We start from the raw sequence: 23012 nt of genomic DNA, 5'->3' as shown, positions 1-23012 counted from the left end.
TGCTGGGCGCGAATGCCACGCAGGCCAAGGGGAATTTCAACCTCAAGTTTTACAGCCAGCTGGCCCAGCCGTCAGCACGGGGGCTTCCTGAAGGCACGCCTGGACAGTGAAGGCCTCACCAAGTGCATCTCCTACATGTCCTTTCTGGAAGTTGCTCGGAAAAGAGCAGGAAACTGGGAAAAAAGAGTGGGAAAAGGAAACAGAGAGTCCAAAGCAGGAGAGAGGCGAAGAGAAGTCACAGGATAAAGAGCTGCAGCTGGCCCAGCGCGGCGGGAGTGCCAGCAAGAAGCTTCTAGAAACAAGCAAAACTGATAGTTTGCTGCAGCTGAGTCTCACTGTGTTGCCGAGGCTGCCTTTGAACTCTTAGACTCAGCTGATTGTCCTGCCTCAGCCTCCTGAGTAGCTGAGGTTACAGACACAAACTGCCACAGTTGACCTTCACTTGGAATTTTAAAGTGATATTCACGTATCTATAAAATACCTCCAGCCACATAAGAATCCAGTAGCAGCTCAGAAGAGGGGAGATGGGTGGGTAGGGGCAGAACACAGGGGACATCAGCTTTGCACTTTCCACACACATGTACACACATGCCTTAGTACATAGAAAGCAAAATAAATGACACATAGCTGTGAACTCCTGCTTCCTACGTGAAAGGACGTCTATTCAGAGCACTTGCCTGGCCCAGCAGTGAGCCATGTGCACCGTACCACACCAGCCACGTGATCTCTGGCTGTTTACTAAAAAGCCGACCAGTGGGAGGAGAGGAGGGAGGCAAGCCGCAGCCTCATCTGCGGCAGGAAATCAACAGCTAGACTCCACATACTCTGAAAATCCAGTGCCAGGATATTAATTAGAAATGCATCAGGGATTATCTAACAGCTGACAGAATTGGAAGGAGTTACTTTTGGGAAGGGTAATGGACTTTTTTTTTCTCCAGGGCAGTATATTAAGTCATTTTTCTTTTTCTTTGTGATACTGGGGATTGAACACAGGGCCTTTGCACTGATCTGCGTCCCCAATCAATTTTTAGTTTTGAGTCAGAGTCTTGCTAAGTTGCTAAACTGCCTAGGCTGGGCTCAAACTTGGGGTCCTCCTGCCTCAGTCTCCCAGAGTGCTGCGATCACAGGTCTGTGCCGCTGTGCCTGGCTCCTTTCTTCCTGTTTAGAGCTCTGGGTTTGGGTCTGGGTCAGACTCTGGTTCTTATCCCTACCCTTTACTGTGTGTTAAGGAAACCGCCCATGGGAGGCCACAGTGACCTCCTGTGCAAACACTGGCTTTCCGCCCGCCCGAGCCATCCATTCACTGGCTCAGCAGTACTGGGCCCCGGGATGGGACGCACCTGTGGGGAGGCGGGTGGGGCTGCAGGAACAGGCGTGCAGAGGCAGAGGCAGCTGCCACCTGCCTTCCTAACACCCCTGCTGCTGCTTCTCCTCCTCCCTCTCTAACCCGGGTCTGCTGCCTCACGTCCTAACAGCGGCCTTTGGGGAAGGCTGAGCCTTCACGTGCTGCCCTCCCACGGCTGCTGCAGTTCCGTCCACACGTGGGCATTTTGCCCTCGGATCTCCATCGCTGTGGTCCCTGTGACTTGTCTTAGCCCTGGACCTCTCCTGGTGTGCATGCGCCAGTGATTTCTCCTCTGAATAACAGGGTGACGGCCACAGGACAGCACAAAGCCTCGCCTCATCTCCTGCTTCCCCCTGTTGATACCTGGTGGTCTCTTGCTGATTCATACAGTTACTCATTTGTGGATTCAACTGTATGTGGGAGCTGGCCTCAATTTTCCCAGACTAGACTTAAAAAAGGAAAATTTCCTGCACTTTCCAGGGACTTCTGAGCTTGAGCTATAGGCCCAGCCTCTTTTTATCTTGAGATGGTCTCACTAAGTTGCCTGGAAGCCCCCTGGAAGCTGACTGCATGGGGCAGTTATGGCAAACCTATGGCACGTGTGCCACAGCTGGCTCTCTGTTATCACTGAAAGTTCTAAAATATTTGCTGTCCCTGGTATAGAGCATTGTGCCAAGGCCATCTCGCTATGTTTTTTCTTTTAGTGATCTGCCAACCAGTCCATCCACCCATCCATTCATCCATTCCTCAACATGTTAACTAGTGGGTTTGATGTGTCCAGTGTAGGAATGAGCAGGACAGACAGGCCAGTATCCACAGATGTCCACAGACCTACAGCCTACGAGATGAATCCCTGAAGGGCAGGGTCTGGTCCCCCACCCCTCACCCTCTCCACCTTGACACAGGTCACTCAGGGCAAACTGGAAAGGAGCCTGGTGCTGGGGGACAGGGCCTGGTACCCAGGAGGAGGCAGGAGGGGGCAGGGTGGCCAGGGCAGGGGCAGGGCCACCATCAGAACCCATGGGTGGCTGAGCGGAAGGGAGCCAAGTTGGCAACTTCCCAGGGTCTGCTTAATCCCCTGGTCAAACAGCAGCACTAAGTGGGCTTCCTGTGGCCTGGGCATGAGAAGGCCCCCGGCAGGCAGGATGTCAGGATGTACCTGTGGAGGTGCAAATGCTCAAGGGAGCTGCTTCCTTGGGGGCCGGGGGCGGGGGCCAGGGCTCAGACAGCAGGCTCCAGTGCTCCCTTAGAATGGAGACTGTGGCTCAAGGGGACAGTTGGGGGCTGGGCTGGCCAATTTAGGACAGCAGTAAGCTGGAGGGCCCCTTCATCCCTCTTTGGCTGTTGGACATCTCCACCTCTCCTTACCACCAGCTCCAATTGGCTTCCTGGGGACAGTGTCTCAGTTAGTCCCTGCCTCCTGCTAATGTACACAGGGAAATTCAGGCCCTGGCATGCCCACCTGCCAGGGCGGCTCTGACCTGTCCCACCTGGGAGCAGCACAGCACGATGGATACGTGTGTACGAGGAGGAATGTGACCCCTCAGAGCTCACATGCACCTTGTCCCTGCCCCAAGGCTCACACGGGCCAGTGCAGTCTGGGCTGGATGGCTACACCAAGCCCCTTCCTGTCCCGTCTTCCCCTCTCCTGTCACTTGTGCTTTCCTCCTCCTCACATAAGAATGCGTCAGGCAGACCTGGGTCTCTGTCCCACCCCATTGTTAACAACACCCCAGTTCCCCACCCTGGGCAGGCCCAGGCTTGCCCCATGCAATGACCGGCCCCGTACCCCCTGCTGGAGTCCAAATACACCTGTTTACTTCTGGCCTCTGCCCAGGATGCAGCTCCTGTGCGGTGGTGTGGGCAGCACTTCCCACCTGCCCCAGGCAGCTCAGCTCTGCAGGGGGCCAAGTACAGGGCTGGCAGGTGTCATCTGGGGAGGGGGGCCTTCCAGACCCAAGAATCACCAGACCCCAGTGTCCTTGTCTGTCGGAACAGAAGTCTGTGGCAGAGGCAGAAGCTCCAAGGTCTGAGCTCCTTGCTGTCTTTTTTCTCCTGATGTCCAGGGAGGACAGGGAAGGGGCTCGGGTATAGGAGTGGCTTGCTGATTTGGGAAAGAGCTTCCCCCAGGAACCAAGGATGGAGTGATTTAAGAGCTGGACACTCCAGAAGTGACGTCTGGAGCATAGAGATAAAGGAGAGGCTCTCGGGAGGCTGAGGCAGGAGGATTGTGGAGAGTTGGTAGCCAGTCTTGGCTATAGTGGGTTCAAGGTCAGGCACTACAAAGTGAGACTCTGTCTCAAAAAGACAAAAGCAAAAACAAAGAGATGAAGGAAAAGAGAAACCTGCTCAGAGAACGACTCATGAGCTCGTCACACTGTTCAAAGGAACCAGGACAGCCAGCCACAGTGGTACACATCTATCTTTCTGGCTGTTTGGGACCTGAGGCAGAAGGGTTGCAAGTCTGAGCCTCGCCTGGCCAATTCAGCAATTTGGGGAATCCTTATTAAAAAAGAATGTCTATATCTATATCTATATCTATATCTATATCTATATCTATATCTATATCTATATCTATATCTATATCTATATATATCTATATATATACACACATAATATATAAAATACTTATAAATTATATATATTACATTTATTAAATAATAAATATATATAAATATATACATATATATGTATGTATGTATAGTAGATGAAAGATGTAGCCGTGTGCAAAGGCCCTGGGTTCAACATCCAGTCTTGGAAAATCCCCCCTCCCAAAAAAAAGAAAAGAAAACGAAGCTGTGTTGTAGCCCAGTGGTAAGGCACCTGCTTGGCATGCCCCAGGCCCTGGTTTCCACTCATGCTGCCCCAGCCCCCAGTATTGCCTGTGACAGTGAAGATGTCATGTGCTCTTGGGTTGGTGCACTGGCCCGGACAGGTCAGGGCCACTGGCACTGTTTGCTTGGGCTCTGTGGATTGGATGAGATTTTTGGGCCAATGCAAAAGTCCTTCACCTGAGGGTTCTGTATATGTGTCCTTATTTAGTGCATTTAGTGCAATGTGTCGTGTTTGCAATTACGCTCAATCTATAAATAAATAGGAAGGAAATCAATATCATTTAAAAAAACACACAAAAACCAGTTTTTGATAAAAAAAAAAACCCATGGTGCTGAAGGGCCAGCAGGAATGACAGCTGCACAGCACTCAAAGACTGGCGCTTTGCTCACTCCTGAGATACTGCCTGCTTGGAAGGTGGAGCATGGAAGCCCCCGAGCACCCTCTCAGTTCTGGCTGCATGCTGGACATAGCTAGTGACCTTTAAAAAGTGCAGGTGTGAGCCAGGTGCGTGCATATAAGCCCAGTCTTGCAGGAGGCTGAGGCAGAAGGAGCACAAGCCTAGCCTGAGGAATTTAGTGATTTGGTGAGACCCTCTCTCAAGAAAGGGCTGGGGACTTAGCTCAGCACGAAAACCCTGGGTTCAAACCCCCATCCTGGGGTGTGGGGGGAGACAGTGGACCCATTGGAGATTCTGGTCTAACCAGTCCTGGTTAAGAGCCTGAGCACCGAGCACCAAGCATCGGCTTTCACGGGACCCCGGTGATTGTCAAATGTGATCGGGTGCACTCTGCGCTGTGTCTTTGGTGCTCCTCCAGGGGGTCACTGACTGCTCCTTTTCCCAGCAGGGGCTGGGGGCAGGCTGCATCATACTCTACTGTCAATCATGGTGTTGTTTCAGCCTGGTTGGGGCCAGTGGAGAAGGCTAGTGTCTTGCTGTGTCCTAGCACTGTCATAGGCAGAGAGGACAAGCCCCTCAGGTGGTGGAGAGAAAGGCCAAGGTGTGGGGGGCTGCGGTGCTAGGCGGCCCTTGCAGCGGGCTGTGTGAAGGGATAGCTGGCATCTGGGTTCAGCAAGGCCCCTGCCCCACCTGCCTGCCCACCAGGTCCTGCAGTGTGTGTGCCCTTCTGGAATATTTGGAATAATTAGCAAGTGAAAGCAGCAAGTTAGCCAGGGGAATGCCAGCTTGGCCCACAGCCACATTCAAGGACAAAGGAAGAAAAGGACCGTGGAGCAGGAGGCTGTGGAGGAATGGGGCTGGGAGCTGGGTAGGATAGGTCTGGACAGTACCCATTTGTGCCTCTGTGTGTGTGTGTGTACATGCTGCACGTGTGTATGTGTATGCACACACACATGCTGGGAGGGTCTGAGAGTGGGGTCCAGGATGTGGGGGTTGGGCAGGGAGTAGATGCCACGCAAACCTAGGGTGAAGGGGTTAGGAAGAATCAGGTGAGTGTCTCCCAAACCCATGTCCTGAGCCTCAGTTTGCCCCCAACAGACCAGGGGCTGTGGAACTGCCAGTGAGGGCAGATCGAGCACTGCAACCCTCTCCCTGGTGGCTTCTTCCTCCTGTGCCACACTGGGTGGGTCAAGTGAATTTACATTAGCACAGGAAGGGTCCCGCAGGCTGGGGCTCTGTGACCTCACACCTTGTCCCTCCGGGCAAGGACCAAGGAAGGGAGGCACCGGAGACAGGCCAAGGCTGGGGATGCAGCTGGGTCGACGAGCCTGGGCAGGCCCTCGTAGTGCGAGATGGCAGGAGTCCCAGTACACTTGGCCTTTGTGAGTCCCGGGGCCAGAGAAACACCCTGCTTTGTCCCCTGCTCCCTGGAACCCTGAGCACAGTGCTCCCCATTGCCCAGCAGGCTCTGAGGCCCAAGCTGCAGGCAGCTCCCAAGAGCTCCCCAGTGAGGTGGTGGGGATCTGGGTAGGGGCCCTTTTACAGAAATTCACTGTCTCCCATCTTCCCCTGGCCGTCTTGGCAAGGACCCTGAAATCCTGCCCCCCAAACAAGACAACTGAACAAAACCCACTGGGCCTTCGCTTTTCCCTGAAGAAAGCTACAAGCAGGTCCACGTTTAGATTTTTAGAAATTTTATTTTTAAAAAAAATTTTAATGTAAATAACTTTCAATGAAAAAGGTTAAACTGCCCCATGTACAGGGTGGCTAGGGGAGGCAGCCCCGGGGTCAGGATGGTGCAAGAAAGACCCTGTCCCCAAGTGCAGGCAGGGGCGTGGGGCTGCCCTTCTTCCTGGTCCCTCCCAGTTAAGTCTTAACTACAGCTACATTCACATTAGTCTATCCCTCACCCCCTGCGCCCCACTGTTTGGCTGCCCTTCCCCCAACTCCTTAACTTTCTGCTTCTTTCAGCCTCAAAGATTAGGGGTCTATATCCTACCACTTGCTTTCCCTTACAGATGGGGCCAGCCAGGGGAAGACCCCAGGCTCTGCAGAATACCTCTGTGCCCCATGCTGCACCCCTACATCACTGCAGCCTCCTCTCTGCACCCCTCCCCCAGTTGCCGCTGCTACCCCAGCCCTTCGGGAGACTCTGCCGGCAGAAGCCTCCAGGGGGTTAATTTACTGTCACCTAATTAGCATTTGTTGTACCTGGGAACTTTCTCTGGATACAGACCTGGGGAAGCTGGAGGACCCTGGGAGCACCCAGAGCAGAGGGGGGTGCACTGGGAGGGCCCTGTTCTGTTCTCCCAGCCTGGTTGGGCTTCACCAGGCCTTGGTGTTCAAGGTGCAGGGCCCGTTAGTCCAGCCCTGGAGTGGGGGAGCTGGGATCCTAGAAACACTGTGTATTTGTGGGGACTCATGGGGGGTGTTGGAGGCAGCGATCTGATCTGCTCCTTGGCTCCCAGTCTCAGCCTCCTGCGCTTGAATCTGAGGACAACCTGGGCTGGCAGCAGGGTGGCTTTGTGGAGCCAGCCTTGGGAAAACTGGCCCAGCTCCTGCCTGGGCAGTGAGAGGTCCGTGGGCCAGTGTTGGGGGGCAGTTCTGGGCCCTGACTCGGGTACTGTCCGGAGGCAGGGCAAGGCCTGGCCTCTTACAAGAAGGCACCCCCGCTGGCCCAGTCCTGCAGGTCGGCAGCCAAGGTGGCATCTCCCGCCTCAAAGAGGGGCTCTGGGGGCAGGCAGCCACTGCTGTTCTCGTCCCATGGGTGCTGCAGGAAGGACGTGGCCAGGAAGGTCTCATCGAAGTCCAGGCTTTCAGCAGTGGCTTGCTCCACCGGAGGCCCCCAGGTAGCAGGGCAGTCGATGTGGCGGCCATGGACGGTGAGGTCCACGTCTCCCTGTGTGGCGGGGCTCAGCAGTGGGCTCAGCTCCAGGGCTTCCAGTGTGCTCAGCTCCCCGCCCAGAGTGCTGGCCTCGAAGATCGCTTCCCAGTCAAAGTTGCCTTTGAGGGGTTCCAGCTCGCCCTGCTCCTCCGGGGTCAGCAGCAGGGTGCTGGAGACCCGTGGGACCTTGGCCACCCGCTTTGGCAGTGATTGCTTGCGCTTACGCCCTAGCCTGCCCTCCCCCACGCCCCAGCCGGCCTCCCCGGTGGCCTCCTCAAACTCCTTCAGCAGCTGCTGGGCTTCGGTGTTCACGGTCAGTGGCTCGGCCCAGGTGGTGGCCCTGGGCTCCTGTGCAGCCTGGCGAGCGAAGGCCGGGTGGATGTGGACTGGAGGCAGCCGCCGCTTCTTGAAGGCTCCGCTTAGCAATCGCTCTGCATACTGGGGGTCGATGCGCCAGAAGCCCCCCTTGCCTGGCTCGTCCTTCTCCCGAGGCACCTTGATGAAGCACTTGTTCAGGGACAGATTGTGGCGGATGGAATTCTGGGCACAGGGAGAGAGTAAGCAAGAATGGTGAGGTCAGTCGGGACGGTGGAGACAGAGTGGCACCCAGTGCTCCTGCATGCTCCCCCAATCTCCTCTCAGACAGGAGGGGACAGTGGATCCGTTGCTCTGACCAAGGTGGCTGCTGCGGGCTCTGGGACACCAGCCACAGGGCACCAGGAACCTAGAGTGCTGTCGGGGGCTTTTGTTCTCTGTTGCCAGGATATCTGCCTGCTCAGTCATCCGAGCTCTGAGCTGCAGGGTGGCTCTCAGTGCCAGCCCCGTCCTCTGAACCTCCCTCCCTTGCCCTGCTGTTTGTGGCCCTTGGCCAAAGCCTTCGCTCCCCCACGGCCTGGACCGCCATCTCCCTCTGCCTGCGCCTGTGAGCCCTCTATAAAGTGAATGAGTAGGTCAGTTTGGGGGGCTGGGCAACCATGGGTATCTGTGTGTGTGTGTGTGCACGTGCACGCATGAGGAGTGAGGAAATCTGGTGACTTTCCTTGTTTGTTGAGCCGGCTGCTGGCCCTCTTTCCAGCCCAGGCTCTGTCGATGATTATCCAGTCTAGAGCATAAGATGTGTTCTTGGGCCCTGACCTGCACGGGTCTAGGGTAGCATGAGGGTGGGAGTTCCTGCCCTAGTGTCCAGACCATCTGAGTGACCTGGGACTCTAATCCTGTGCCCTGCCCACCTAGGGTTCTTCGGGGAAGTGAGAGTCCTTAGGCCTCAGTCTCCAACTAGCCCTGGATGCTGAGGGCTGAAGACTGTCAGGGCAAGTTTACCCATCCTCCACCCCAGCCATCACCCTGCCTTGTTCACTCAGGTGCTTAGTTTTGTCTACATCATGTGGGGGACAGGGGTCTAAGGTGGGGTGGCAGGCAGGTGGCTGGACACTGCTCTGGCAAGGCTGGCCTGTTTACGTGGTGGCCTGGGCCCCTTGGCTGCTCTGTGCCAGTGCCAGAGACTTGGAACACAAGACACTGAAGCAGGCAGAGCCCCTGTGGAAAGCACCTGGCTCAGGTAATTGTCCTCCAGGGAAGCTGGCAGAGGAGGAGAGAGAGGCAGGAAACTGGGGAGGGGCTGAGGTGGAGGGGTTGAGACAGCAGTTTTAGGAAGGGCCCAGAGCCCCTCCACAAGGACAGCTGATCACACACCTTCGCACCTCCATGTCCCTTCCCCAAACCAAGGGCAAAAAAGTCAGGATGCAAAGGGTGGCAGGGAGGGGGCTGGTTCCAATCTTAGTTTGGCTTTGACTGACTGTTCTCCAGCAGGATGATGTCTAGGAACTCCAGGACTCGGGACAAGAATGTGCTGTCAGCTCCTCACCCTCCCCGGGGAGACAAGTCCACAGCCAGTTAGATTTGCTCTTTAGGCTGGACAGCTGGATGTGTGAATGCTTTCCCTTTGAACCTCAACGCTCACACCCCTAAAGCCCTCTGCCCAGGATGCTGTTCCTCTTCACTCTGTGGAAGTTAAAGGAAGGGCAGTTCCAAGAACAAGGCTCCTTTGAGGACCTCGAGGTTCCCTTCCCTTGGGGGCTCTGGCTGTGTCCACTTGGCCTTGCAGGTCTAGTATATGGATCCAGGGAAGCCCAGGGAGGAGGATGTGTGAGGGAGCGGCCACCATCCGCATCTCCCCTACCTGCCAGGTGGGATCGGCGTGGCGGAAGTAGCAGAAGTTGTCAGTGATCCACTTGTAGATGGCCGACAAGGTGATTTTGGTGGCCTTGCTGGCCTGCATGGCCATGCAGATGAGCGTGGCATACGAGTAAGGCGGCTTCACGTGCGGGTTGGTGGCGTAGTCTACATCGTCTGGGGGAGGGGCCTGCAGCCCCGGGGGCGCGCTCCGAGATGTGCTCGACGACGTGGGTTTGCCTGGCGTGTTCGGCTGCTCCAGGCAGGCTGGGTCTGCCGCCAGGGGGGACCCAGGTGCCACTGAACCTGGCACCTGGTGGTAGCCATGGGGGTCAGTGCCCCCCGGAGGGAGATTGGGGGCCTTGGCGTTGAGAATAGAGAACTCTTGCAGCCACTGCAGGCTGGTCAGGCTGTCATCCAGGGCGTCGGACTCCTCCAGACCGCCCTCCAGCCCGGTCTCCTCTGCCGGCCCCGCTCCCGCGAGGCGCAGCCAGCTCTCAGCCATGTCTGCGGGGACTCTCCGAGGGGGCAGTCAACATCAACGGGGGAGCTGGAGCGCCCGCCGCGCTGTCGATCCGCTGGTTCCCGCGGCTCCGGTTACACAGCCCGGCGGATGCGCACTTCCATCCCGCGACCCGGGGGTCGCTTCCTAAAAGGACCGCAGCGCCTGCGAGAACCACAGTGAGACTGAGCACTCGACCTCCGGCCCTGCGGGGAAAGGCTGTGTGCGGGGGTGGGGGGACTGCTTCCCGATCTGCCCCACGCCTGGTCGGCTGCATCCGACCCCGTCGCTCCGACTTTCTCCCCTCTTCGAGACTTTATAGCCGGCATGAGGAAAACCGATAGAGCAGCCCGCAGAAGCGCGAAGAAAGTAGGGTATCCCTTTCTCCCGGGGAGCGGAAAGTCAGGACCCCTCCCCCGCAACAAACCGAGGCAGACCGGGAGCGGGGGAGGGCAGGACGGCCAGCAGGGGTTGGGGCGGCTGTCCGATTTTTGACAAGAGATCCCATACTCTAATAAAAAGGGGCCATGAGAAACGCAGAGAGCCGGACAGAGTTACGTGGGCAGAGGGGAGTTCCCCGAAACTTCTCCGGTGGCGGTCCCGGACCCACTGCTTCCGTCCCGGGATGGTACCGACGCCCCCCTTCCCACGGCCCGTAGCGCTTCCCTACCTTATCTGGCTCAGAACACAGCCTTGGACAGAGGAAGGTTCTGGAAGAAGTTCCTCACAGCTCCCGAGGCTCTCTGCTCTCAGCCTGAGGGCCGCGCTAGCGCCCCTCGCCGCCACAGCACACTCGACGGCGCTTCTCTGAGTGCCGGCGATCAGCGTTAAGTAGCGGCTCGAAGGCTTCTCCTGCTGCTAAGGCTACGCCCCGCCCCCGTAAACAGCTTCCGCAGCTGCCATTGGCTAACACGTCTCCAAGGAGAGCGCGAGCTCTCGCTCCGCTCTCGGGCCGCAACTCTCACGGAACGCCCTCCTCTGCCTACCTCGCGCGCCACCCGGCCCCCCTACCCGCCACTGCGTCCAGGCCCCGCGCATTCCCGCCCGAGTGACCCGCGCTGGAACGGCAGAAGCGCGCGACGCCCGCCTGAGGCTCCGGAAACCGCCGTGGGTCCACGCGCCGGAGAACTGCCCCTCCCGCCCTCGCTCGCGTCGGGCCTGGCAGCTCGTGGGCGCGGATGGCTCCTGGGGCCGTGCAGGGTTAGGGGCCAAGGCTGGGAGCGAACTCAGGCCCTGGAACCGTATCCTTGAGGTTTTGTTCCCTCTCCTTCACTCGCGACCCTGTGTCCTCTGTGGCTCCTGCAGGCAGGTCAGACTGTCCGATGCCACCTGCCGCTCACATCCGCAGACCCGGCCTTGCGGCTCGCAGAAACAAGGCGGATAGGTGCCCCAGTGTCTTCTGGTAAGCGGTTCCCTGCCCTCCCATCCTTGCAGGGCTCCCTGAAGCCAACATTCCAGAGGGTTCTGCAGGGGTGTTCTCCTTTCGGATAGTCAAGGAAGCACAGCCAATGAGGAAAAAAAAAAAAAAAAGAAGAAGAAAGGAAAATTCACCGAGTTGCCAAAGCCTGCAACTGGGATCATTTGACCAGTAAATTTAAGCATCCGTTGAGTGACAGGAACCTTAAAGCCTAGAGGGACACTGGGGGCTAGCTGTCTGTCCTCTCTTCCCTGGCCTCCCGCCTGTCACCACTTGCCTACTTTTTAATTATTGAGGAGCTGCGGTGTTCGAAGTTCTCCGGTTTAAAGGTGGCTACAGAAGCTGGGGTCGGGCTCTCCCCAGAAGCGGAAGGCGGGGGCGGGTAGCAGAGGCCTCGTGCCAAGGCCTCCCAGGCCAGAAGCACGAATTTTCCTACCCCTTGTTTGGCCTACTCCTCCACCTCCAGATCCTCTTGAGTAAAAATAGTAAAGTGGTCCTGAAAAACTTGGACAGAAACTTTCACACATCAGTCTTTGTGGCTACTAGTTCTCCTTCCCTTGTAAACAATTTTATTCATTTTAAAAAATCATGCAGCAATCCATAAATATTGTATTCTCGGTGTCCTCACTGTGGAGTGCTCACAGTGTACTCCAGAGAGTGAGGGTGTACACAGATGGCACCAACAAGGTACACACACACTTGCACACACCGGGTGTGCAGGCCCTAAGTCAGAGTGAGCAACCAGCATGCCAAAGCCAGGTGGACAGGACGTCTCTCCAGTGAGACAGCTTCAAGGGCTTGGGTCTGTTCCCAGATGCCCCCGTGGTGTATAAGCTAGTGGGATGGAACCGGGTAGAAGGCAGACTGTGATGAAACTAAAATCACAGCTGCAGCCCAGGCCATGGAAGAGGGCTGCAGGTGTCCTGGGGTAAGCTCCCACCCACACCCCCAGGGCAAATGCTGTCTTCAGATGATGAACTGAGGCAGAGGGCTGGAGCTGACCCGTTTCTGATCACAGTGATGGAGGCTCGCTTCTCTGCATGGGCCACTTGTGCCTGCCAATAGTGAAACAAGGAGAGGGACGCTAACCTAAGAGGGTCTGGGTTAGGGTCCCAAGGCCTGCTGGGAAAGGACACTAACCTAAGACGGTCTGGGTTAGGGTCCCAAGGCCTGCTGGGAAAGGACACTAACCTAAGACGGTCTGGGTTAGGGTCCCAAGGCCTGCCTGGGAAAGGACACTAACCTAAGACGGTCTGGGTTAGGGTCCCAAGGCCTGCCTGGGAAAGGACACTAACCTAAGACGGTCTGGGTTAGGGTCCCAAGGCCTGCCTGGGAAAGGACACTAACCTAAGACGGTCTGGGTTAGGGTCCCAAGGCCTGCCTGGGAAAGGACACTAACCTAAGACGGTCTGGGTTAGGGTCCCAAGGCCTGCCTGGGAAAGGACACTAACCTAAGACGGTCTGGGTTAGGGTCCCAAGGCCTGCCTGGGAAAGGACACTAACCTAAGACGGTCTGGGTTAGGGTCCCAAGGCCTGCCTGGGAAAGGACACTAACCTAAGAGGGTCTGGGTTAGGGTCCCAAGGCCTGCCTGGGAAAGGACACTAACCTAAGACGGTCTGGGTTAGGGTCCCAAGGCCTGCCTGGGAAAGGACACTAACCTAAGAGGGTCTGGGTTAGGGTCCCAAGGCCTGCCTGGGAAAGGACACTAACCTAAGACGGTCTGGGTTAGGGTCCCAAGGCCTGCTGGGAAAGGACACTAACCTAAGACGGTCTGGGTTAGGGTCCCAAGGCCTGCCTGGGAAAGGACACTAACCTAAGAGGGTCTGGGTTAGGGTCCCAAGGCCTGCCTGGGAAAGGACACTAACCTAAGACGGTCTGGGTTAGGGTCCCAAGGCCTGCCTGGGAAAGGACACTAACCTAAGAGGGTCTGGGTTAGGGTCCCAAGGCCTGCCTGGGAAAGGACACTAACCTAAGACGGTCTGGGTTAGGGTCCCAAGGCCTGCTGGGAAAGGACACTAACCTAAGACGGTCTGGGTTAGGGTCCCAAGGCCTGCCTGGGAAAGGACACTAACCTAAGACGGTCTGGGTTAGGGTCCCAAGGCCTGCCTGGGAAAGGACACTAACCTAAGACGGTCTGGGTTAGGGTCCCAAGGCCTGCCTGGGAAAGGACACTAACCTAAGAGGGTCTGGGTTAGGGTCCCAAGGCCTGCCTGGGAAAGGACACTAACCTAAGACGGTCTGGGTTAGGGTCCCAAGGCCTGCTGGGAAAGGACACTAACCTAAGAGGGTCTGGGTTAGGGTCCCAAGGCCTGCCTGGGAAAGGACACTAACCTAAGACGGTCTGGGTTAGGGTCCCAAGGCCTGCCTGGGAAAGGACACTAACCTAAGAGGGTCTGGGTTAGGGTCCCAAGGCCTGCTGGGAAAGGACAGACTACTTGCTGTGAGGAAGGAAAGGGATCCTCTGGGAAGGGTTGATGGTGACTGCTTCTTCTGTGGCCACTGGCCTTGTGGCCACTGTTTACCTACATCTCCTTCATCTCAGCTACTTCCTCCATCCTCCCAGGTTGCACCACACTGTGAATACTGCCTGCCGGGAGAGGAGGAGGGTTTGTGTGCCACCACCTCAGGCTAAGGGAAGCTCCCTGGTGCTTCTGGGGTTCACACTTCAAGGAAATCAGGAAGTGGGGTTATTGCTCCACTTATGACAGTTAAGTCTTAAATATGAAAAGGTGTGTGGTGGGAATGGCACAGTCCTCTGCAGTGCTCAGAGCTATGGCATGGCCTTCTGTGTTTCAAGCAGGACAGCACATTCTTCAGGAAAACAGGACGTGAACCACAACCATTAGGTAGTGTGACAGTCACAGTCACCACACTCCTGGCCTCTGACGCTACACAGAAGGTGCAGAGGATCCTATGTACCCTTTTTTTTTGGTGGTGGTACTGGGGATCCAGCTGAGGAGCACTGTACCACTGAGCTACATCCCCAGATAGGGTCTCACTAAATTGCCCAGGCTGGCCTTGAACATGTAGTCTTCCTGCCTCTGCCTTCCAAATAGCTGGGATTACAGGCATGAACCACATACCTGGCACACTGAGCTCTTTTTTTTTTGGCAAGCTCTTCTAGGACAACAAGAACAAATCCAAATATAGTGGGCTCAGTCTAAAGCTTTCCCACACTTCACTCTCACAAGTAATTGTTTCTGTTTCTCAGACAATCTCATGCCAGACCACTGGGAAAAAGCATCTGTATAGGAGTCACATGGAACTCATAGAGGGGAGAGAGGTGAGATATCCAGCAACTTCCCAGCAGCCCTGCTGGGTTGGCTTCCTTTGTATGGTGACAGGAAGGCTCCTTCTGCACTGCTCAGGTGGCAGATTTTGAGGGGAGGGGAGGAAAAGAGAGCAGGAAGAGTCCTCAGTGTGAAAGCCCTGTGGCTCTCAGGCCACTATTGCCTGGACGTACACAGCACAGGGTCCCCACACTTCCCTGGGCAATTCTGGGCACCAGTTTAAGAACTGCTGAGTCATACTTCTCAGAAGGGATGGAGATGGGGCCATGGGACTGCCCATACACGGGTGTAATGAAATATGCAATAGCCCTAGCACTGTGTACATAGAGGTGGTCCAGAAATGCTCTTGAAATGTTGCTTTTTTTGAATGGAATGGCAGGCTGTTGCAATGCTACCTGATCAGGAAAAGGGAGGGAGTCACCCTAGCTAGGGTCTGGATTCAGGGCTTTTTCAGAAGCAGACAGGCACATGAGACACAGAAGACCAGCTTTTCCAACAGCCTTTTTGGTTGCCACCCTCTCCCTCGTCCTTGAGAACAAAGCTCTCAATGCTTTCAGAGGAAAACCTCACACCTAGCACAGGATTGACCGCTCTTCTACATGAGACATCCCCAAATTGGTGGTTTCAAATTGGTCATGAGGTACCAAAGACCAGAAATTGTCAGATGTAACAAAGCTGCCACCACTCTGAGTCTGCTTGCTTGGTCTGCCCCTAAGGAGAAAATAATGCAGAAGAGACAAACAGCCCGGCCCTCAGCTCCACCTGCCCATGAGGGCAGTGCACGCACGGTTCAGTCTCTGCGGACTGCTCACAAGCTGTCATTCATGGCATCAGCCCATGAGGAGAAAGGAGTGCTCCGGTCCCATTTTAGGGGAAGGATCAAGATGACAGAAGATGAGGCTGGGTGGCAGCAGGTTGAACTCCACATCCAACTCTGACGTGAATATGCAAAGTTTACATGCATCCTGCAATGGATGCTGAGAGGCCAGTGGTCCAGTGAGGACAGATGGAATGCAAGGACAGGAGGGGCACTGGGGAGAAGGGTAGGCACTCTCAGACAGCCAGAGGACCCCACACACAGGGCCTGTCGTCAGGGTCCTCCAGGCTGCTGGATGATAAGCGCCGGTGCTGAGTGTTTCGATGAATGACCATGTTGTCGTCTTCCTGCCAGGGACCTGCAGGAGAGGAGAGGAAGGTTACAGGAGCCAGACCTTGGGAGGCGTCCACCTAGGGTATCCAGTAGGGCAGCCTGGGAGCAGTGACCTGACACTCCTAAGTGTGCAAACCACAGTGCATGAGAGGAAGAACAGGAGAAGCAGGTACCGATGTGTGCAGGGGCTGCTCCTGCCTTGGGCTAGGTAGTCACTGCCACTGTGGCTCATAGAGAGGGACAGGACAGCAGCAGTTTGTAATCTTACCCTAGGGTCCACTTTTGTCATCAAACTTTAATTTTTTTTTTTTTTCGTACTGAGGGTTGAACTCATGACCTTGCACTTGCCAAGCAGGCACTTACTCTGCTGAGCTAAACCCCCAACTCCTAGGGTTCACTTTTGTACCTGAATTATTTGGTTCTGGAGTCTGCCCAAGTTATAGTTGGCAAAGAAAAAGAAACCAGGCCTCTGAGTTATTTCCTCCAGGGCAGACAGAAGTGGGCAGGGGACTGCTGACTCTGCCCCAGCCCTCAGAAAGGCGCTGGCCAGCTAGCAAAGCGCCCAGGACAGGAATCATCTGCTGGGAGGACAAGGTGATGCTCTGGCGCCCCTCCCCCTCATGGCTGGTATTCTCCTCCTCCTGCGCCTGGAGCAGATGTTGGTGCCATTAACCCAGGACATACTAGCCCAAGAAACTTGGGGTCTCTCAGGAGCCACCTACTGTGCTCATCCTTCTGCCCTCTCTGGCCACCTTGTATCCAGGCTGAAAACCCATTTTGGGCACCTCTCTCCATTTTGTGTTCCGTGTCCAATTCACGACTCCATCCTGTTTGCTTATTTCCTGGTTATGTTTCCCCCGCCATCACACCTACCTGGACTTCCCGCCTGGTTTACAGGGTACTGACTGTGACTTTGGCAAGTCACTTTATTTTGGTCCTGGGCTTTCTCTGCCGTCTCACAGAAAGCAAGAACTTCCCTCACAGGTGTACAGAGGAGCCAGGAGTCCTATGCACTGTGCTGGAGAGTGTGTTTGGGAGTCAGACCCCACAGTCTGGCTTAGGTCACCTACACGGTTCCCCTGTGGTGTCTTGAGACCTACAGACTGGCTACACCTGGTTGCTTCAATCTAGGACAGCTGGAGAGCTCCTTCTGCCAGGAAAGGCAGTCCCAGTCACTTGGTCCTGGGGGCAAAGCTTGGCTCCTGGGCTTGTAGAAAGGAGCTTGTCCTGTGGACCCTTTGGCCTCTCCTCCCAATCCCTACTCCAGCTGGATGAGACTCTGAGTGTTCCTCACAGCTGACCCCCGCTTCTCTCCTTTACTGTGGAAACCATGGGCCTTTTCACTCCTTTGTCAGACACAGCTCCTGCAGGTTGGAGGCCTGGAACATTCACTGCTACTCCTTAGAGCCCAGCAGGACACCATGCCCATCGGAGGACTCCTTTGGGGGAGGCTGGTTAACTCTAGAGCTTTTTCCTGAAGCCACTCAGAGGAGACTGGGATCAGCCTCAGATTCAGCCAGCCCAAGACCCAAGACCCAAGACCCAAAACTCTTTAACGGCAGAAGCATTGAGATGGAACAGGTACCAGCTGCTCATGTCCCTGTAAACATGCTGGTGTGGTGATCTGTCCTGAGGCTGAAGTAATGGTCCTGATGCTGGAACCCAGGGCAGAGAAGGGAGTTATCAGGTAGGTCTCAGTGTCTTTCACACAAAACGCTGGGGTGAACTCTACTCCCTGAGACGAGAGTCAGAAGTGCTTGTTCCCCTAGAGTGGGGCAGGGGGCAGTGCTCATGCTGCCTGTTCAGGTAGGAATCCCAATAAAATGTGTTGTTTGTTCATTATATAATTTGGTAGATGTCATACCTATTCCTCAATGTTTATGGGGCAGGACTCCGGAACTGCGGCTGTTCAGTAGGAAAGACCAAAAGCAAATGGTAAACAAGAGAGAAGACACACATGCACATACAGATAAAACAGCAGCGCTGCATGGCTGCCCTCGCTCCCCACTGCTGCATCCCGCGCTGAGACGGGGTCTGAGAGGCTGCCCACGAGGGCCGTCCCCATGACCTTGCAGGAGCCTAGTACAAGCTGTGGTGGTCTGCAAGTCAGCTAGGGCTACACATGAGCTCCAGAGGACCCTGAAGGGCAGTCTGTACTGAGGGGATCTAGCAGGAGAATGAGGCGCCCTCCCAGAGGAAAAGCTGGAGGACCCATAGCAGGCCCTGCTGTGCCTCGGCCCCTTTGAGGGCTGCCACCGAGTCAGGCTCCTGGGCCCCCCAGCCCGGAAACAGAATCTGGTGACTTGAAATCCCTAGAGGCGATGGACTTATGTGCTTTCCATCCAATGCCACTCAGGGAATTGGAAATGGGAGAAAGAAGAAACTTCTAGAGGCAGATTTCAGGAGCACTTTTAGGGAGATCTGGCATATCCCTTTTCTGCCTCTCCAACCCACAGTTCAATTTATTTATTTACTTTTTTCACAGTTAAATTTAAAAAGAGTTCAGTTGTCTTTGTAATCTCTCTCCAAGGGAAAGAAACACTAGGTTTGGACTTTTTCCTTAGTGCCCATGAAGTATAAACCTTCCTAGTACTGGGGCTGAGGATTTAGCTCAGCAGCATAACCACCTGCTTGGCAAGTGCAAGGTTGTGAGTTCCATCCCTGGGCAAAGAACAAAACAAAAAACCCTTCCTAGCACCATATTATTCTTGGGTTACAAGCCTGCAGGCAGGAGTGAAGTCAGGAGGTGTCCAAGAGTATGTTCAGATTTCCCTGGATATGCCCACTCCTATGCAATCAGTCACTGAAAGACCTTTGTATTTCCACTAAAACTCCCATTATCCTTACTTCTTTCCATCACACGCATGTCCAGAGCCTTTCCCCTGAACTGTCACTTGCCCCTGTCAATCTCCAGCCATCTGTGTCACACTACCGTATTCCCTGAACCGTATCAACTTAGCACACAATTCTGACCTTACTACCTACATCTCTCCACTCAGATGCGCCCTTGAGGACCTCTCAGAACATCCTGCTCACCCTCAGTGTGAAAAATGCGGAGCTCCAGAACATCTGGAAGAGTTTTGGGGGAAGAGAGGCAGGGGACCTCTAAGCCTCTCACAAGTGTGAGCAGAGTGTTAAGGGTCTCTGGGGCAATGGCTGGCAAGAATGTGGTGTGAAGCACAGGGCCAGTGTGAGGGGCTTCCTTGGGCTCCACTCCCCAAGGGCCCTCTGTGAAGGGATAGTATCTATCTTGTGGGAAACAGACTCAAGCAGGGACCATGTGCATACACAGCCTTCCCAAAGGAGAGAACGCTGCCCAGGGAGCAGCAAGGCGCCAAGCCAGCCTATAGTCTGTTGTGGTCAGATGGACGCGTGAGCCAAGCGCTGAGTGTGAAGAGCCTGCTTAGTTCCTGGTGCCTGCCAAAGTGGACTCTCCTGTCTTTGACCCAGCAGAGACTTCCAGAGTCTCCCAGTGCTTTGCTATCAGTGTGATGCTAACAGAAGAATCAGAGAAAACATTTTTCAAAGACAGCAGATGCATCTGCCCCACTCTCTTAAGCCTCCGGACCTGTGTTGAGGATATAATTGACACTAAAAGCATCTGTCTATGTCTGAGATTCTCTCAATAGCGACCACAGGTATTTGCATTCTAGTCTGGCCAACCGTGAACCCAGCGTAATCCCAAAGCCCCTGGCTCTAGAAGCCACCTTGGAAACGCAGGGCTGCTTTCTCCCTTTCTCGTCTTGCTGCCCTCACGACTCTCTGATGTGACACATGGGACTGCAGGCTGAGTGCAGGGCTAGGGAGAAGGGAAAGAATAAGCTCGGTCTGCACCAGCGCTGTTGGCTTAAATCGTTCCCAGCAGCTCTCTCTTGAAAATCTGGGGTACGTAGGGAGCCCTTAAGGAAGAGGCTGGCTGAGAACTGCCACAGGGATAGGCAGAGCAGGTACAGGGACCACCCTCTCAGCTGTTGGCTAAGGGTGCCAATTAGAAACAAATCCCCTCCGTAAGTCTCACCACGGAAGCATGCCCATTTTTGCTGAACAGAAATATGTTCTGCGAACTTTTTCTTGGCAAATCTTAGGTGACTGAAACACAGGCCCTTGCCAGTTAGGAACAAAGAGCTGTCTGCTGCCCTAAGCAAGAGCCCTCAGTGTGCACCCGTCAGCAAGCTCGGGGCTGGGCTGAGCAGAGGTAGGAAGGACAGTGCTGGCACAGAGTGAACATCAACTTCCACACGAAGCCGGAACATAATATGAGTTTTAAAAAAAAAAGAAACAGACAGACAGACCTACATTTGGCAAAAAGACATGAAACAAATGGACAGACTGAAGCAAGGTCGGGAGCGGGAGGGCAGGGAGTAAGTGTGCCCTGGTACCCAGCAGCCCCGGTCCAGGCCTAACTGGGCAGGAGGCGGTCACAAGGGTCAGGGCCCTTCCTCCGTGCTCAGGCTGGAGGGGGTCTGTGCTGGGGCTGTGCAGGAGAAGCAGGTGAACCGATACTGCCGCCTCTGGCCTCACTCAAGAATAAGAGACCTTGGTAGTATCTTCAGGACAAACAAAATAGAGATGACCAAAGTGCCCTTTGCAAGGCTGGAGAAAGCATCTCCAGCCTTCTGGCTTCCCTGCCTCAAGCCTGGGTGGGGCCAGGGCCTGCTGGGACCATGTCTGGCACAGGCTGATGGAGAGTGGCAACCACAGGAGGTCATGTGGCTCCAAAATCTCCAGCCACTTTGCTGAGCGAGTAAAGCACTGGACCCAGGAGGGCTATTCCAAAGCCGAAGCAGGTCTTCTTTCAAGACTGTTGGAGAGGATTACAACAGCACGGTGGGAAGGCCAACTTCTGCAGTGGAGATAGGAGGGGATGTGTGACCTAGCCCACTCAAGTGAGAGCTGACTTTTAGAGAAGTGTTTGGAGCCTGAGCACTTGGGGTCAGTGCTCAAAGTGTGATGAACATAGTTGCTTGGTAGGAAGTTACCCCAAGTTCAGTTTAGGACAGTGAAAAGCACAGGGCCATACTGAGAACTACATAAATCTATAATGAGGGCTCAGGGAGCAGTTGCTCCTGGCCCCTGGTCCCTTCTTTGGGATCTAGATCTAACATGTACAAAAAACTGGTAACCCAAAGCTCCCTGGACCACAAAGACATTCACTGGCCTATAATGCTGGCTTTCAGAGTGCTTTCTGATCCTAACTAATGTGCCTGGAGAAGCTACATTTCCACTTTTGGGTGTCTGCTTGCGCAGACTTTCTGGGGACGAACACAAGACAGGCTAGTTGACACGGTATGTGCAAGATCATGAGAGGGAGACACTTAGGCCAAATCAGAAGGGCATTTTTCCTGTCTCGCTATTCTCAGAGCAGGAGTCACTCTCTGTAAAAGCTCCAGGGGTCTCCTAGGCCTTCTTACTGCTCAGCAGCTGTCACCAGCACCTCTGAGCACCCTGGCCTTGCTGGCAGGCACTGCAGGGGAGGAGACAGGTGCACAGGGTGAGACCAGGGCTTAGGATGGCGGATGTCTCCCGCCAGGTTCATGTCGGCAGACTGCCACTCACCGGGTAAGCAGACCTCAGAGCACAGCTTATTGTCCAGTGCTTTCACGCTTGCGATGTCAAAGTCATTGTTATTGTCACACTCCATACCTAGAAATGCGCATGTCCTCTGGCCTGAAACGGAGTTAAGGCAGTTAGAGAGGGGCTGGCTGTGTTTTTCTCTGCTTTGCTGTCCTTAAAATAAAAATCTTAAGGATGGAGACAAAAAATAAAAACATGTTTAAAAAAAGACAATAATTAAGTGGGTAAAGAGCGGACAAAAAAAGGAATCAAATCGTGTGGGCATGCCTAGGTTCCTGCGCCATCCTCTGTGTTTCCCTAGCTGGCCCCTTTCTAGCTGCTGCTTCCTAATTCAGATCCCTGTGGAGGACTGTGGGGCTCAGGCTTGACAGCAACCACTACAGAGGGCAGCTACACCCAGGCCAGACCACTGACATCATGGTGGCAGAAACTGGAGACAATCAGGGAGGGATGTGTGTGGTGGGGTGATACCCTGCTCATGCCTGTGGCTGTCTCCATTGTAAGGAGGCTGTTTATGACCACGAGGCTCTACAACGTGATAAACATATCAGACAACAACAAAAGGCCTTTGGTTCCATAATTTTGTATATCAAAACAGAATGACCACATTCACAAAATTATGATTTATTCTCTTACGTGACCAAAGTTGTCATTTTGAGTATGTTTTCAGAGACTGCCCAGAAAGCTACAGACATGTAAGAGGGGAAAAGGAACGTTGAAGTGATTTTTTTAAAGAGTTCCCCCTTTCTTCCTTGGTCAAAGGAGAGAAGGAACCATCACCCAGGTGACTGGACCTGGGACACCGAAATCAGCTGCCACACTTAGAAAGCTTCGGGTCCTGGGCTGGTGTGCAGAAGCAGGCGGGGCCCAGCCCCAGCAGCTGTCCTCTCTCCAGGTCTTGGCAGGCAGGAGCTGTCTGCATGCACACCCCGACACCCCAAGCAATGGCCAGCACTGAAGCAGAAGCAACTAGGATGACATCTGCTGGTGCACCTGTGTCTAGGCCACTGAGCTGTGTGCTCAGGACGTGCCCTAGGGCAGACAGGGAAGGAGCCTGGCTCCTGGGATAGTGGTGTGGCTTCTCTGGCCTTTCCTTCCCCCTCCTTCCTTACCCTGCCAGTCTTCCTTCCTTCCCAGCCTCGCTGGCAACAAATTCTTCCAACTAGAGACTTAATAGATGACTGAACTGTGGCAAAGCCATCACAATGTGCCTGCAAAGCTCTTGCTTGGGCTGAGCTGCTGAAGGAAGCCACATGGTCTCTTAGCCACACTCATGGTGTGTGCTGCCTCCTAAGGTCCCCTGTACAGCAATATCAGCCATTTTTTCATTAAAGCAAAATCAGGCAAGGTGTCAAACAGTCCTGCCTCCTGCCCGGAAGACTCTGCCCTGCCCTCCAGACAGTTGTCAGGGCAGCTCTGTAGGCTCAGTTGGAGAGTTGCAGCAG

The 23012-nt window shown here is 54.8% G+C and overlaps 2 protein-coding genes across 5 annotated transcripts in view; both read right to left on the bottom strand.

Moving 5' to 3' along the window:
• Positions 1-6254: 6254 nt before the first annotated feature.
• Positions 6255-11974, bottom strand: Foxj1 (forkhead box J1). Its single transcript, XM_003461436.4, has 3 exons — positions 10806-11974; positions 9641-10300; positions 6255-8001 (listed from the first exon to the last, which is right to left on the bottom strand). Exons 2-3 carry the CDS (start codon positions 10136-10138, stop codon positions 7231-7233), a joined length of 1269 nt encoding a protein of 422 aa, XP_003461484.1. The 5' UTR covers positions 10139-10300; positions 10806-11974; the 3' UTR covers positions 6255-7230.
• Positions 11975-15326: 3352 nt separating this feature from the next.
• Rnf157 (ring finger protein 157) overlaps positions 15327-23012 on the bottom strand; it is a 76056-nt gene continuing 68370 nt past the window's right edge. For 2 of the 4 annotated variants that reach the window (XM_063242331.1, XM_063242332.1), the window contains exons 18-20: positions 21550-21660; positions 17858-17898; positions 15327-16018 (exon numbers count right to left, since the gene is read on the bottom strand). In XM_063242331.1, coding sequence (XP_063098401.1) covers positions 17858-17898; positions 21550-21660 — 152 coding nt within the window. In that variant the 3' untranslated portion in view covers positions 15327-16018. The remainder of the gene's footprint in view (positions 16019-17857; positions 17899-21549; positions 21661-23012) is intronic. The other 2 variants (XM_063242329.1, XM_063242330.1) reach the window with 1 other exon arrangement.

The sequence above is a fragment of the Cavia porcellus genome, unplaced genomic scaffold, assembly GCF_034190915.1.
Source record: "Cavia porcellus strain 051 isolate PalLab524CR breed Dunkin Hartley unplaced genomic scaffold, mCavPor4.1 scaffold_32, whole genome shotgun sequence".
Classification (NCBI taxonomy): Eukaryota; Metazoa; Chordata; class Mammalia; order Rodentia; family Caviidae; genus Cavia; species Cavia porcellus.
This window is presented reverse-complemented; position numbering and strand designations above follow the sequence as displayed.

What these genes read in the sequence shown, in the direction of transcription:
- Foxj1 (XM_003461436.4), bottom strand. Translation starts at nt 10,138, where the DNA reads ATGGCTGAGAGCTGGCTGCGCCTCGCGGGAGCGGGGCCGGCAGAGGAG. An exon ending in ACGCCGATCCCACCTGGCAG is followed by an intron (nt 8,002 to 9,640) that starts GTAGGGGAGATG and finishes CCCTGTGCCCAG; the next exon opens with AATTCCATCCGCCACAATCT.